This window comes from Esox lucius, chromosome 6, assembly GCF_011004845.1.
Source record: "Esox lucius isolate fEsoLuc1 chromosome 6, fEsoLuc1.pri, whole genome shotgun sequence".
Taxonomy (NCBI): Eukaryota; Metazoa; Chordata; class Actinopteri; order Esociformes; family Esocidae; genus Esox; species Esox lucius.
In genome coordinates, this window is record NC_047574.1 from 23,578,922 (window position 1) to 23,595,028 (window position 16,107).

Consider the following 16,107-nt stretch of genomic DNA (forward strand, 5'->3'; position numbering starts at 1 on the left):
TCATTACGCTCTAGTGTCTCCTTGTGGTAGGCTGAGCAACTGCAAGCTTAGTCGTTATCATCGGACTAAATTGTAAAGGTAGGAAAAACTGTGGCCAATTAAAACTGTTAAGGTTGTTTTGCATTCCAAATGTGGTCTTGCAGATACTAAGATCCAGACTGGTTGCAGAGAAGAAACTAATGTCTGTGGCCTTGGCATTGCCTGTGGCAGAACAACAAGTTTGGTTTACCAGTCTGCAATCTACCCCAACTAATGTCTGTTACCTTTATCGCCACTGACCGTCTATTCGGCTCAAATATCAAACACTAAGTGATAGAGATCTTCTAAGACAGGGTCAAATATTTTGCCCATTCACTGTTTTCACTTTCCAGGAATATAATGAAAGCCAGAATATGTTTTGATCCCCTTAACCTAGTATGATTTGGGTAGATTATTTTACAGGCTCTGTTTTTCTTATCATCCAACAGGTAAAACTCATCTGATAGCCTCTTTTAACACCAGACTGCGTGTGTAGTGTGAAGCTGGTCAAATGCCAAACCTTCAGCACACATGGTGAAGACATTGACTTACTCCCCATTCATTTCAGCTATGTCTGCTCTCTGAGCTTCTGTTTTAATAACTTCTAGCACTTACCCCCCCCTTGTATAAAGAGACATTGGCTCCTAAAATACACAATGCACCTCTATCTTGGTAGGTAAAAAGTGTTTAACTCAGCATGAAAGATGAGAGTAATAAAGTGATATGAATATGAAGAGAGACCCTCAGGGAAAGTAACAGGCTTATTTTGGTTGTTTTTAGAGTGGCAGGGATTATGCATGTGACTAATTACCCCGATCTAGCTGTGATTTCATTTTTGTCCATATGATGACATATACCAGTTAGCACGCTGCTGAACTGTATGTGGAGCTCTGACATACTGGCTTACTGGAGAATCATTGGGTGGTCACGGGAAAATTCTTTGTAAACCCATAATATAAACTGGCAATAAGAACCACAGGATTATAACATAAACGTCAAAGTCTTAAACATGCATAGCTCTGGAAACAATAGAATAGTATGCGTGGTAACGCTCATTCGCAGGCATGGCAACTACATCCTTGCCGTAGACACAAGGGGAAATTGTATATCCCTTGGTGACCTGTTGATATGATTTACTGACTGTTTTTGCGGGTGTGTTTTTACAGGGTTCAACCGTCGATTCATTCATCAGATTTGGAAAACAATAACACGCACCTGAGGTCATGTCTCAGATCATTCTCTCTGCGCAGCTGTCATCGGATATGCATATACATTAGCCCCGACAGGTTGAGGGGATGAATGGTGCCTTGCACAATGCATTTACTGTTGTTTTAAGCACAACTCTCTAAAGTGCTCCAGTGTTAGTGCTGGACGCCCCCCCCATCCCACACACCCCTCCCCCCTTCGTAAAGATGTTATTTTAACCTTACCCACTTGGCCATTTTGTCTTAGGTGAATAATGTGTTTGTGTGTCAAGAAGGGGTGGGGTTTCCCTCTCTTCGATGCCTGCTGTCTGTGAGATTGTGTGGCCGAGGGGAAGGACACGGCTTCTTGTCTCCGCTAGCTTGTTACTGTAGCTAGTAGTGGTGTGCTCTGTGGCCCACCGTATACAGGCACCAGGCCTATTATTAGAGGCTCACGGAAAGGAAGAACTGTCAATGAGTGCTATTGTTACTAATCCACATTCAACCTTTTGGTATTGAGCTAAACCTTTCCATGGCAAACTATTATGACGTATTGATAAAGGCTCTCTGGGATGATTCCTAACATTTGAGAAGCCAGGTAAATAATCAAATTGTGATAACTCCATCATTTAAGAAGAATCGAAGGGGTGTCCTAAGACGTTCGTTTCCCTTTTATGGGTATTATCTATGTTGTCTTTGGCTGCTCGATTCATTTTCTGCATAGCATTGTGTTTGGCTGTGGAATGGTAGATCTTTCCCAGACAGAGAAGATACCCTCAGCTGGCACTGGCTCTACCATCTAGAACCCCGCACCTCTGACGACACTGAACCCAGCCCGCCACTATTGGCCATGATCCAAAAACCACAGGATGTGCCCAAATAACTCTCGACGATTTTAAACATAAGCGAGTGAAATGTAGCTGCCACGTGCTCTCCCAGTCACGCATTCAAATCACCCCACTGGGTTGTTCCCTCAGGCTGAAGACAAACAGCTTAGGAAGAGGGCGGTGCATTAAATATTGGTTTTCATGACAGAGGCCTGTGGATGTGGGAATGTCATTTAACAGCTACAGTACAGTGTAGCCTCCAGGGTAACAATGGGCGAATCCTTGAGAAGGCGTCGAGGAGGCTTTTCCAGAGTTTGCCGGTAAAATCCTCTGAAACCCGGCACAGTTTTGCCGGGTGGATTCTCCTTTCCCCGGAGATCCCTCCCCGTTTTCCAGTCGAAGTTCAAACCTAATTTCTTTATAGTCCGCCTGATCTGGCAGGTCTTAATACAGTCTTTCTGCTTTTAATCATAGCTTTCTTTGTAGAGCCTGAGCTGCAGACCAGTAGCTGTGGGGTTTTAAAGGGGAATCAGCAGCCCTAACTCTCCATTGACATTCCTGTCTGTTTCAAGGCCTCCTTCTCTGGCAAGGAAGTCAAATCGTTTCTCCCCGTGTCTCCTTAGTGTCCTGTTAATTCAAGGCCTTAAGGTCCAGCAACAGTTCAGTCCGTACAAAAGCAAATCATGTCAGCCTGAATGAAACTTCAGTGCAATTTGAATCCAACCCCCCCCCCCCCCCCCCATTTACTCAATGAAAGAGGAGACTTATTAAAACCGATGCCTAGTTACAAAGGCCTGACGGTGCATTTCCAATGATTATGTGAATTAGTCTGTCAGGAAAACAGAGCGTAGTACCTGCAGCACTGCTGTTTAACCACGTTCTCTAATTATATAGTCTGTGCTTTAAACTGTATGTTCCCAAAGCTCTGGTTGAAGTGTTTGTTACATAGAACTCCAAAATACTGCGCCTAACTTTTAATGTACCGCAGGCCACGTGTTTTGTGCCTTGTGTCTTGTTATCACTGGACATGTGAATCCATGAATATGCTGTTCAATGCTTGTTAATCAGAACTGGTACAGCTGACATGGCTTGTCCAGTAAATACTGCTCTTTAACTTAGTCCGGAATCCGGAATTCCACTGGAGACACAATTAAATCTTTTTGCTGTTTCACATCCACGATTTAAATAGGAAGTAGGAAAATATGACGGTTTAAAAAACAAAGGGATATTTATGTACCTCTCCATTAAACCACTTACTTCAATGGAGTGGAGGAGGAAACCTTTCTTCTGCCTGGTCTGCAGGGCTGTTCAACTTTTTAATGTATGCCTCCCTCCCAGAGCAATTTGGGAGAATAATGGTAAAGTCAGGTTAATGGTGGCTTTTCTGGCGCAAACACAATGGCGTCTTTGTGGTGATCTGCTGTAAGAGGCACTGCGTAATTATTTAATCTCAGGCTTAGTGACCTTCTCTGGTCTAACAGTTGGGGGGAAATATTTCAGTCTCAACCAAGTCACTCTGCATAGAATGCGTAATAGGTGCACGTCCATTTGATCTCTTTCAGACATTCCAGGAATGGGACAAAAGAAACAATGGGAATGGGATATCTTCAACAAACAACAAAAAGCCAAGATGTTTTATTTTAGTTCAGAAAGTGAAAGGAAAATCCTGTAATCTGGGTGAAGTAATGTGTTTTCCGTCATTAATAACCCACAATCTTAAGCAATGTTAATGCCATCAATTATTTAGTTTACAGCATTTGGTGCTTTTTTATGATCTGTGATTGCAGTGCTTTCACGGTTCTCTCTGAAAGATTTCCTCTGAAGTACATAATATTAACTGTGGAATGAGACAGTGGGTAGAACTATATTTAAGTGGTGTATAGCACATGCTCCCCCACACCCCACTGGCTCTTTATCTAAGGCTCTTTACCCATGGCTACCATATCCTAGGGGAACTAACAGGGCCATTCTTGCATTGACACCCACACATTTTGCCTTGAGCAAGCTCATACCTTTATAAATAACCTCAGTAACACTTTGGTTCCGTTTAAATATTCAATTTTTGTCAGATGGCCAAAGCAATATTACTTGTGGGTTTTAAAAGGAATCTCTCTTCAGTAGGAGAGTGAAAGATCATCTTTTCATTTTCTTATAACATGACATCAGCAGAGCGTGACCATGGAACATCAGCAGCACCTTTCAGACGATGAATCATGTTTAACAAGGCACCAAACCTACAAGGGCCCCTTTTGAAGGGGCTGTGATCTGTCACCTTCGGGCACACTGAGAGGACCTCTGCATTGGATCTCTGCGGTTTGACTGGCTCCCTCTGGCTAGACGTCTACTGTTCTAGACATGCTGTCTTTTCGCAAGGACTCTCTCCCCAGGACCAGTTGAGCGGACCTGAGGAAGGGATGTGTGATGAATAGTTGATTTGTCTAGACGTGATATTTTTGTAGCGCTCTGGTAATCTGATCGGGCCGTTGTTAGTGTTTATTGGTTCCCTGTGGACAGAGGGACAGCGATGCTGCATTGGGAGAGGCCCATCCTGTACTTTTTAAGAAGTCAACTAATCTCCCTCGCCTGTTGGAACAACCGCATATCCATCTTTTTATTTGGAAACCATGCAGGTTTACGTGTGGCAAGGTTACATTGAAGAGGCATGAATACAGCGCAATGATTTTTCCAGATCTCAATAAGTGGTGGACATTTTTCTCTCAGGTGCAAAAGTTCAATCCTTTTTATTCTCCAACAGATACGCGCCCCTGAGTAAATACTTCCTCTGCTTGCACAACTGCAACTTAAAATCCTTCAAGTGTAAAACCACATTTGCAGAGTGCAAAATCAATTGAGTGTTATTGAAAATAAGCTGAAAAACATAATGAAACGATTCAATATTCCATGGTTTTGAGCTTTATATGCCACTTATGAATGCCTTTCAGTGCGGGATAAAGCAAGTTCTGTTAGCAATGAAAATATCTGAAATAGCCCAATGCCGGAAATAGTGTCATAAAATGATGAGCTGACTGTGGCACGACTCTCTTCTACTATTGAAATGAGTGCCGCCTACTGGCTGCCCAACATTCCTGCAGCAACCTGTCCCAGACGGAACCACCAAACCATTCAGTAGCGTTGCTCCAGACTTACCACACCACAAAGCCGCAAGGTGGTCACTCTAAAAATGTCAGTTATACTGAACCCCAGATGCCGTCTCTGTCTTGCGTAAGGCTTGAAAAGACATTGTTCTTACTGTGCTGTGACAGCATACAGTGTCCTGTTCTGTGTCAACCTGGGATTTCTTCTACCTGGTCTAGTTTATTCGAAAGACTCCATTACTCTTACAGCACATTTCTCATGTGTCCTCCGCTATCATCTGTGTACTAGAGCCATTGGAGAAGCACGGAATCTGGGAGATTGGCTCAGGAAGACGGGGGTTGGGATGATATTTTCAGCACTAGAATTCCATGGGTTATTCCTGGATCTATATTGCAGGACATGGATCGTCTCAAGATGGCAACCCACCTGCCCACAGGCCTCTGATCCAGTGTACTGGACCTACACGAAAAGGTCATGTAAATTTAGCATCAGGCTATGGAAATTATAGGCTTTTAGGGACATTTCGAGTTAGTATCGACGGACATGAAACAAGACAGAACTAAGTGCTCTGTAGTTCTCCGCATTTAAATTTTTTCTACTTATTTTCCTACTGGCTAGTTGTTTCATAGTAGCTGACTCTAAAACCGGAGATGGGCAGGAAACCAGCTTTGCATCTGCCGAGGAGTTAAAAGACCGACGTATCGTTGGCTCAAGCGAATGCTCAGTGGTCCGAGCTATTATGACTAGCCGAGGTGGGGGACACGCCCCCGGGGTTTGCATGTAAGCATGTAACTTGAGAGCTACATTTCCGATTGCCACCGGCTCAGCCCCTTACATAAGCAGGGCAGCAGGTGTTAGTGTCACTTGGACAGCATGTAGCTTGACTGCGAAGAAGCATGGCGCTCATCGGTGTGCCCAAACAACTTCCTCTGTCTGTCCGTGTCTGTTCGTGCGCGTGTGTGTGTGTGTGTGCGCGCCCCCGCTGTGTGTCACCGTTGGCCCGTACCGTGTAATGCTGTGGCTTACGTGCTCCCGCATTGTGCCGCCGCGGTCAGGTGAGCGCCATCGCGATGGTTATATTTGCCGCTGCGTGCCTCCTGCGTGTCTTTACACCAAGGTTGTCTATAGATGTCTCCGAAAGGACCGCCGGCCTCGCCGGGCAGGATGTGATGTCGGGCCCAGAATGCTGCAGGAATCCGGGTCGGTACCTTTTGGGTTTAGGCCCCTCATGTCGCTCACCATAATTATTGGAGGGCCTCAAAATGTCCGTCCACCCCGGGATTTGCTGGGCGGTCCTGCTTTGGCGAGCGCCATGTCTCTTAGCAACTTGCATGAGCTTGTGATGCCATCCATCGTTTTCTGACCCCTTAATTGAATTCTGCCTTTACTGGATGCGCATTGAAGGCCGCCCAGCGTTTCCACACAAGGCCACACACAGTATCTGTAGTTTCTGCAGCTGCCATTGTCCCTTTCCAGGGCGTTCAGGACTGCAGACATGCAGTCAGCACAGATTTAGAATGACTGTGCAATATGTCAACATGTTGGCTTGGTACGACTAGGCCCAGCCCAGCCGAAGGGGCATTGCTGTCGTGGGTGTGAAGTGTAACAGGTGACTAACTGCTGGTTGTTTCTCAACCAGGGCCTCCTGGGTCGAGGGGAAAGAGAGGTCGTGATGGGCATCCAGGTAGGTAATGAGACAGGTGAAGAGACGTCGTGAACATACTAACTTCAATCCGACTGGGATTTGTGCTCTGACATGATACGTTAACTAATGAGAACCTTTTTTGAATTGTGTGGCTATGTTTTCGGGGATGTGCTGGTGACAACTGATTCACTTCATAGGATTTTGAGTTCGGTTTCGTTAGGTTGTGATGAAGTGAAAGTAAAACCCTGTCAGCCAGGATTGAATTTGTCACCCATTCTGGTACTACCAAACATCTCCAGTAGCTTTTACCCACTCAGGTTTGACCTTTGCCTACACTTACTGTAGCTCCACGATAGACAAGGATTCAGTCCAAAATCGCACCTGCCCAGTCAGCAGAAGTTTAGAAAAAGGCCTCCTCAAGTTACTGGCAAAACAGCCTCATGAGAAAAGAAAAACAGGAAAGGAAAGAATAATGCAGCAACCCCAAAGGGAAAGCTCTTCACCCCTGACTGCCCCAGCCATTATTACTGGATGTTATTGCTCATGTCAGACTGATCCCAGGCCTGTAGGAGTGTCCAGACTGTCTGCACTCCCTCTGCCCATTTGGGAGGGTCATTTTGGTAGAGGAGGATTTCTTGTTTAGGGTTTCCAACATCTAAGACAGATTCTTGCAGTATAGTAGTAAGATTTAAGAGCAGCCATTAGACTGTCCTGTGCTAGAGTTTGGCTTCATGTCCGGGTGCTTGAGGTCCTGAACTCCTGGTCTCTGTCTCATCCTCACCGGGCAGACTGTTGGCTCCAAAGCGTTATGTGACTTCTTCCATTCCCATTATTCAGGCTGTTTTCAACACCAACAGTCAGTAAAACCCTGTTATCCTCCCATTTCCTCTGGCTTGATTGGTAATGGGAACTTTTTGCCTCTTGGCGAACAAATTGACCTGACAGCCGTGTTTTTACTCAAACAGTCCAAAACTAGGACCAGACAAATACACCGTTGAGAAGATAACACCGGTGATTTGATGTGACTCTGAGGGAAGTGATTTGTCGTCAGAGATTTTCCTCACTGCTCTGTGATTGATGTGACGCCGTCTTATGTGACCCGGTTTTGATTTTGCAGTAACTGATTCTGTCTGGTGACTGAAGTCTTCTTGCTTAACCCTCTGAAAGGTTAGAGGGGGTGTTGCCTCAATGTAAAAAGTATACCTGCTTCGAGGCTTTGAGTACTGCGAGAGCAACGCCTCTGTAACTGCCATGTGTTTCTGATGAGCCTTTTAAAGGTTTATCGAACCCATCAGGGGTTTCATCCCTTGTATATTATATCTTGTGATTTTTAATACCACACATGACATCTAATATACGAGTCATGGGCAATGTAATTTCTCTTAGCTTTGTTTACTTTGATCAGTGTTTTTAATTTGGGAATGTATTCAAGTTTCAGTGCAACGCCCTATTTTGAACAGTGTCATTGTTTCTAAACTGTTAAATATCTGCTCAGAATTAAGATACAGTACAATATCTGTGGAAGAATGGGGTATCAGCTTTAACAGAGGCCCTTGATTTATTTTTCTCATCATTGTGTAAATATGTATATACAGTACATGTTTTTATCCTTGTGTTTCACATGTTTGGTCATTACACTCAGCACAACAGGGCATATTATAGTATAGTGCAGTATTGTATAGTACAGCACAGTGTAGTATTTGTGAACTTTCATTATCTTCCCTCATAAAGGAGATCAGTTAGAAAATATCTAACTGTTGTCAAATACCCCCTTTTCATCTGCTAGAAATCAAAGCCTTTTCACACATAACTTGTGAATGGATGGAAAATGGATGAAAAATGTGTCTGTGCCCTAATTTCATTTGTCAACAAACGTGATGTGCTCATTTTATTTATTTCCCTGGTCAATGTATATGTTCTGAAATAAAAAGTAATGTCCGGTGAAAATGTTATTTCGAGACAACCTAATCTGGGCCCGGGGAAAACTGTCTTTTTCCACAGTGGAAAAACTAAAAGCATTGAGTAGTACATTCATCTTAACTGGGTGTGGAGAAGAGCGACGCCGGTTTGGCGTTGGGCTCAGTCTCAGGCTACAGGCGGTGTAGTGTCATCTGACGTCTCTCTGGCACTAGTTCCCATTCCTGTTCACGTCAATCCAGGAAATGGTAGGCAGATTATTTTCATCGATGCCAGAGAGGGGAAATGTCTCAAGGCCAGGAATGACCGTCTCATGGGACGGCTGATGGAGATAATTTGAGTCCTGCTCTTAAAATGAATATATGAAACAATATTATACTATATGTGACACACAATATGACCTATCTGTATGTTTCCAGGGTCTTTATTTACAGAAGGCTTTAGAATAAGAGTGCCAGGAATCAGTTTTGCCATTTAGCTCTTAATGAATAGAAGATTGTGTGGACTAGATCGGCACGTTGAGACGCTGTGTACATGTGCTCCTTAGTTACTCTAAAGGTGTTAGAGACAAATATAACGAGCGTAAGGAAGGCAGAGCGTTTGTCTCATGATGGTTTGGAAGACCTACATATGGTCTATAACGTTATTCTATACCTTCACAGGGCTTGATGAGACATCCGCCTTTCTGAATTGTGTTTTGCAAATAAAAGTGGTGAAAACATGTGTTTCTATATTGTATGACTTATGGAACCTTTCTCTTTCTTTTGCAGGACCTCCTGTAAGTACCCATGATGCCTTGTGACCATGCAGAGAGTGGTAATGTGTCTGTGTTTTGGGGTTTGGGAGGGTGCAATATGTGTGTGGACATCCAATCAAATCTATGTTTGATAGCACCCCTCGTCACAATGCACCCTTTTTGGTGTTGCTGTGTGGTGTGTTTGGAGAGACCGTGTAAAGAGTTGTGACATGATGATTTTGAAGGCATGTCATTGAGCATTAGACAATTAGACACATGGTAATTCTTGCTACCCTTTCCTGAATTGTTTCTGGGATGTAAAAATTGTGATTCTTAAGTTAGTTCGCTTTGAATATGTGCTTTTAAGTGACTCTATTTAGTGCTACAACACAATAATTACATTATCAGGACTGCTAAGCATTTCTGTGGTTCAACTAAAAGAATGTTATTAGGCCTAAACGACACTCCTTGGAAAATTTGAATCATAGGACTGCTGAGGAGTGTTTAAAGGTACTTACTGTAGTATGAAGTCTTGCCTGGCTACCTACACTCCTTTCTCCAGCCAAATGCTACGCCACCCCCGCAGACATTACTTTCTTCTCCACAATGAACCTGGATCAGAGTTCCTCTCAGTGAATTTCTGGAACCCAAACCCGTTCTAACCGTTTTGATTGGTTCCAGACACCTATGGGTTGGGCCTGTGCCAAAACACATGTGGTTGAAGTGGCGGTTTGGAAATTCGTCATTGGCTTTTATTCTCTGATTGGTTAGGGATTTTCCATTCGCTTTTTTGTAGTCCCAAATTGTAGTACATTTTACTGAAGCAGGAGATTTCAGTTTTTTCTTCTACCCCCAAACTCCAACATCATGTCATTATTTACTAAACAAAAAATTCTGCTCATATTCTGCCTGAATCCTGTAAAAAAACTCAGGGATCCCATAGTGTTAGCCTTACCAGCATAGCCTAGCATCTCAGTGTTAACCTGCTGGTCTTAGTCGAGGTCCTGTGGGAAGGCAGGATGTATGAAACACCTTGGGCTGGAGGCTAAAATTGGGCACAGCTGCGACAGCTGCGTCCTGGTGCTGAGAGGGGGTAAAGGTCACGGCCCAGCATTTGGCCATGGCAGTGATTAATTGGTCAACAGCAGCCAGGCAGGGCTGGACAGCCAGAACATGGCTAGGGATAGCCAGAGACGGCCATGCAAGTTAGGAAGGAATAGGCTCGGAAGGTTCCGGAAGAGGGCTGTCTCACCAGGGCGGTTGCTTTGCACACTCGATGAACAGTTAATGGCTTATTTCCAGTCGAAAGTGATGAAGTGACAATGAAATTTGTATTTGTTTTTCATGAGCATTTACTGTATATTTCATGAGTTGGTATTGCTGTGATTTATGCTTTCGTGTGTAAACAAAGGAAGGAAACTTTAATTATGAATCATTGTGGGTTTGAGTGCCATTTTGTATTGTTGTGGAAATCCCTGCCACTTGAAATGCACGAGCTCTTCATTCTATTATGTAAGGAAGCACATGGCTGTACAGCGTTACTCCCTGAACTTACCCTGTAACTGAACTTTCAAATACGTGATAGGACTTCCTTCGTTTTAGTTTTCAATCACTGCCTAGAAATGAAAAGGATATTTTAATAACTAAATCAATTTCATTTCCAGGTCAAGGATTAATTGACAATCACTCTCATTGTGACTAAATGCTAGGTTTTGTTTTTAGTAGTAAGAAGGAGAAATATCAGTCTTATTGATTAATACCCTCAGATTTCCTTAACATGCTGGTCCATATTGTGGCCTTTGACAATTGAGTCAGTAGTTGACGACAGGCAGTTTGTATAAATAATTGTAGCTGCTATTTATTTTGGGCTGTTATGCTAACACAGTTAGCCCTGTGATTGCAACTCTTAAACGACATGAAATTGGTGCTTTCCTGTTTCCCGAAAACAAACTGAAGTCTTTGGTCCTTTTCAAAACCTAAAACATCATCATTCTTCATAGGTCACCTAACGGTGCCTTGGCCTCATGCCCTCCCAGTGGCCGTGTGCGTTTAACACACTCTAAAACAATCAGCCTTGATGGGAAACACCTTTAGACTCAAATGAAACTGAACAGCATAAGAGCTCCATCACGCCCGACAATCCTCAAGCTTTGATTCAGGTTCTGCATTGCTCAACATTCTGTTGACCATAATAAGTGTACAAATTGTTAGAAATTAATTGTTAACAGACCAGTTTGTTAACAAACCTACCTTAACTATTTAGCTTCTTTTTTTTTGTATCAGCTTTTGTTTGAACAGCAATCACCTCAGAGTGACAGGTAATCGTGCTGTCAGTGTCTCGGTAAATTAATAAACTACAACCTCCCTCCCACACCTCCATACTCACTACTAAGGGTCCAGGGAGGTCCTAGGGGCCATGGCAACCCTTATGGGAGTTCCTTTCATTCGTCCAACAACACTCGGCCCAAATGGGAGCCAGATGTGCCGGGGCTACCGCGTAATTCCAATGAGGGGTTCCTTCCGGTCTTAGAGCACCCATGACCCATCCAGACGGCTCACTGCGGCCCTGGATCAGGCGTGCTAGCAGGGCAGACAGGTACCCACATGCAGTGTGTTCTCACTCAGCTACTGGTACCTCGCCTCAGCACTGCCCCATTTCATCCAGGTTGCCCTTACAGAAGCACTGGTCATAACCCGTTTTAAGCCGCAACTTTATGTACTCCCCAGGCTTGATCTATTAAAGCGTGGAGGTGAACTAACGTAGGTGATGGAAGAATTCTGAGATTAGATTGTCTGTTAATGTCTCTTCCCTAAAGGATTGTAAGATGGGTTGTTGATGATAGATTAATGACTTCCCTTTTGGGACTGTTGGCCAATAGTCGCCCACACACTCACTGTAGGAAGCAGACAGACTACTTTTGTTGGCTTTTCAGGGGAGAATGGAGTGAAAATGTCCTGGAACTCCCCTGTGGATGAACAATGGCCAGTGGCTTTGGGAAATGTGAAGGGTTCCTGTTCCGTCCGAACAGTTATTAGTGCTACGTCCTTTCCTGGAACAGCACGGACGTAAAAGCCACTGATTTCGGTTCGCTTTGCTTTCTTGAAAAACCACTCAGCAATGGATGAAATGTTCCTTTCTTCTTTTATTCGTCAATATTGAAGAGTTTATTGGATGTCCTCACAGCTCTGTAGGTTGTGGAAGTGGCTAAGTCAAAGCGAAAACACGTTTTTCCTGGGTGTCCATCTGCAGATAGGACTTAGATGTATCCATGGCATGCCTTCTCACAATTCCTATATTTGCATGTGTTTACTTATTAATTCAATCAACTGGATGTCAACTGGATGTTGTGATTTGTTCTTTAATGTGGATGAAATTACTACAGACGCCGTATTTAATATTCAACGGCCTTTGTATGCGATTCATCCTCAGCTTAAAGAAGCATGTTGTCAACTCTTGAAAATCAATTCGGTCTATCAAACCATATAAAATGATGTAATGTTTGATTTGCTTTCTCTTCTCTCGTGGAATGCTGTGTTTGTTTTCTTGCATCTGCGTGTTGTAACTGGACTGGCCAAAATAAAATGTGTGCAGGGGCTCTGCATTGAGAAAGATAACTACAACTCAATTACTACTACTCAAAACAATTGTCTCTCTTCACCATTTTGTTCTGGCCTGGCTCAGTGTCAAATGAACCTTGTCTTGAATAATGTCAAGTTCATTCTTTATTTTGTTTCCATTTCTTTCACCCCTTTTCAGGGTCCCCCCGGACGATCAGGCTTTCCGGTAACTGTCTTCTAACTCTCCGTCTGTCTTTCTGTTTGTGTTTTGAGTTCTCTGTCATATTTTTTCTGAAAATTGTTTTTTGTGCCGGACAAATGTCCCAATTAAATTAATTATCAATTGAAAAACATTGCATGGGCATCAGTCAGTTTGATTAATCTCTATTTGGACTGTATTTGCACGATCTGACCAGCTTCTCAACTAAGATGACACAGAGACATAGCATCTGCTAAATAGAGGGACTGAGAACATAAAATACATACGTTATACACTCTCTGAATGCCTTGATAGACATATGGTGCAATCAATAACATTGGGCACCGTCTTTACTATTACATTTAGATTGCATATATCATATGCATTAAAAACAGTTTGCCCCCTTAATAAACTGTCAATTATAAACCCATTTGTGTAATAACGGAGAATTCCCGTGTCGTAGACAGTCGTTTTAGCATAAACTCAGACTCTCTTTTGCCTTGCTCTTTGTTTATTGTGTCGCTGTCAGCTTCCTGCTTCCCCGGTTCTAACACAACTAACTCCCAATCAGCCAAATCCACATGGTCCACATCACGGGTCCGACCTTTAACCCCAGCTGCCAGTTCCAACCTGTGAAGCCCTCTCAGTCCTGTCAGGATCGCTGGTGAAACGGGCCCATAAATCTGTCTGAAATGAAGAAAAGGCTCACAGGGCATGCTTTTCAGGGGAGATTACCTGACAGGTTTTGTCAAAGTTGGGATGCGATCCCTTCCAGGGATTTTGATTGATTATGCTGTCTAAATGTTGGAAATTATATCACAAGTGAAGTGTTCTGTTCTGGAATGGGGATGAGGAAGGATGTGGTTTTAGAGAGGGAACGTCTCTGCATTTAAAACAGTAATTTCTCCCCTTTTTACATACAGTGTGTTATATCAGATGTGAGTATAGGACAAAAGAGCTAAACCACCTCATGTGGTGTACGAACCGCTCGCACTTTTCCCCCCGTCAAAAGTCGTGAGCCCCGCTACAAAGTCCTCTTACGCCATCGCTTCACGACTGTTTCGTGCCTTTGAACTACAGCATTAGAACAATTCGCGGCATCTCCGTGCAGATTCCACTGACCCCTCCCTGTGTCATTACAGCAGCGAGAACTATAACTGGATAATCGCACGCCACAAACCCGTCAGGTGTGTCCCTACCACCAATAGTACTTTGAAGCCCTGAACATCGTTCTTCAGACGTAATCTGAAGTGTAGCAGCGCTCTGAGAGTGTGTGTGAGTGTGTGTGTGTGTGTGTTAATGCAGCCGCCGTACTGGTGATGGTGAAAGGAGCCGTTACGACTGCGGTCATTCTGGGGAGTGAGAGTCGACCGGGCCTGGGCTTTATGCTACAGTCCAGCTGAGTCTCATTACACTTGGAAATAGACCTGAGAGGCCTCAGCAATGAACCACCGAGGCCCTGCGGAAAACCTCAGGCTGTACTGTGTGGGCGGGTATAGGGGGAGTGGTGTGTGTGTGTGTTCATTGAGAGGTCGGCAGTGTGGTCAGAGACCACTGAATTGGAGCCTGTGATTGACAAGAGCTGCGGCGTCGGGGGAGAGCGGACAGCAGGTGATGTGTGGAGAGGGAAAAGTGGTCCCCTCAACCCTTATCAGTTTTTGGGGCCAAACGACTTAAACAATTGACACATTTAAGGAACACCCAGTGAGGTACAGATCAGGGAGCGGTCAGGTTTCTGCCGGAGGTCTCTGGGTTAGCTGGGTATCGCGAAAACAGACGAGACGCATACAGGAGGTTAGTCGGGCCTGCTGGTTTTTACGACGCATTCGAGGAGATCTCCACTTTAAAATGTATGTTTATATGTTGAACGTCTGTGGCCTGTTTTGATGGCCACCTGTGTTAGGTTCATCCTTAGGTCCGTTCTGGGGTGTTTTGGAGATGGGATCTACAGGGCCTCTCCACCCTAACGCTCCAACTATCCAGCACGTGCTGTGGTGCTGTGCGTTCTGATGACTTATGGGGCTGTCCCTACCCCCCTTTCTTCCATGAGGCGTCACCTTAAGTGAGTTGTCCAAAAGCTGTCATCGCCAGCCTTCTCAGGACACTCTTCCCCGGCCTGTTATGGTAGCGAAGGGCAACTTGCTTTAGGAATGAACGACTGCATACTAAGTCATTTCTGAGCGTCCAGAGGTGATTGCGATTTAGAAGAGCGTCAACGAATGTTAAAAAGGAGAGTTGCACAGGGGGAGGGGTCTGGGGAGGGCCCACAGAGGGAGGCCATTAAACACTGTAAACATCCACTGGTGTTTACAGTGTTTAAAAGAAAGCATGGCCGTTAAACCCAATGGGTCAACAAGTGGAAAGTATATTGCAGACTTCCATCCAGGTGCATTTTAATGCTCTATAGGGGAAATAAGCAAAATCAGTTCATTTGGGTATATAGTAAGAATAATAAAAAATCTTAGTTGTCGCCTATAGGGGTGGTCAGTTGGCAAATCTCATCTCTGAGTGTGTAATGTAATTAAGTAATAGTTATACAGTGTATTGTAGTTAGTTATTCTAGAATGTTATTAAGTATATTCTAGGTATTACATGAAGTTTACCTTTCAGAACTGTTTCAAATATGAGGCTTGTTCTCTGACCACCATTGGTTCTTAGAAGCCATCTGCCTTGATGGAACCTTCCGTTTTGGGCATGACTGCATCAAAACAGTTCAAAATACCACTACCAGAAATGCTTGGGAATAATTTCAAAGCTACACAGCGGCTTACCTTTACCAAAGTTCCCCTACAAAGCCTGACTGTCTGCCTTCAATTAAAACCCAAGTACGTCATTTGTGTTTGCCGATTTTGATGGCATGACAGAATGAAGGCTCGCTATAGGTTGGTTAAGTTAACCTGCTGTTTGTGACTGTGGTAGTTGTAGTT

General features: G+C 44.0%; 1 protein-coding gene across 1 annotated transcript in view; it reads left to right on the forward strand.

Annotated features, from left to right (window-relative positions):
* The window catches only part of col13a1 (collagen, type XIII, alpha 1), an 86,087-nt gene that overhangs the window by 29,568 nt on the left and 40,412 nt on the right, over positions 1 to 16,107 (forward strand). Inside the window, exons 3-4 of the mRNA XM_020047279.3 lie at positions 9,458 to 9,465; positions 13,181 to 13,207. Of these exons, the coding sequence (XP_019902838.1) occupies positions 9,458 to 9,465; positions 13,181 to 13,207 (35 nt within the window). The remainder of the gene's footprint in view (positions 1 to 9,457; positions 9,466 to 13,180; positions 13,208 to 16,107) is intronic.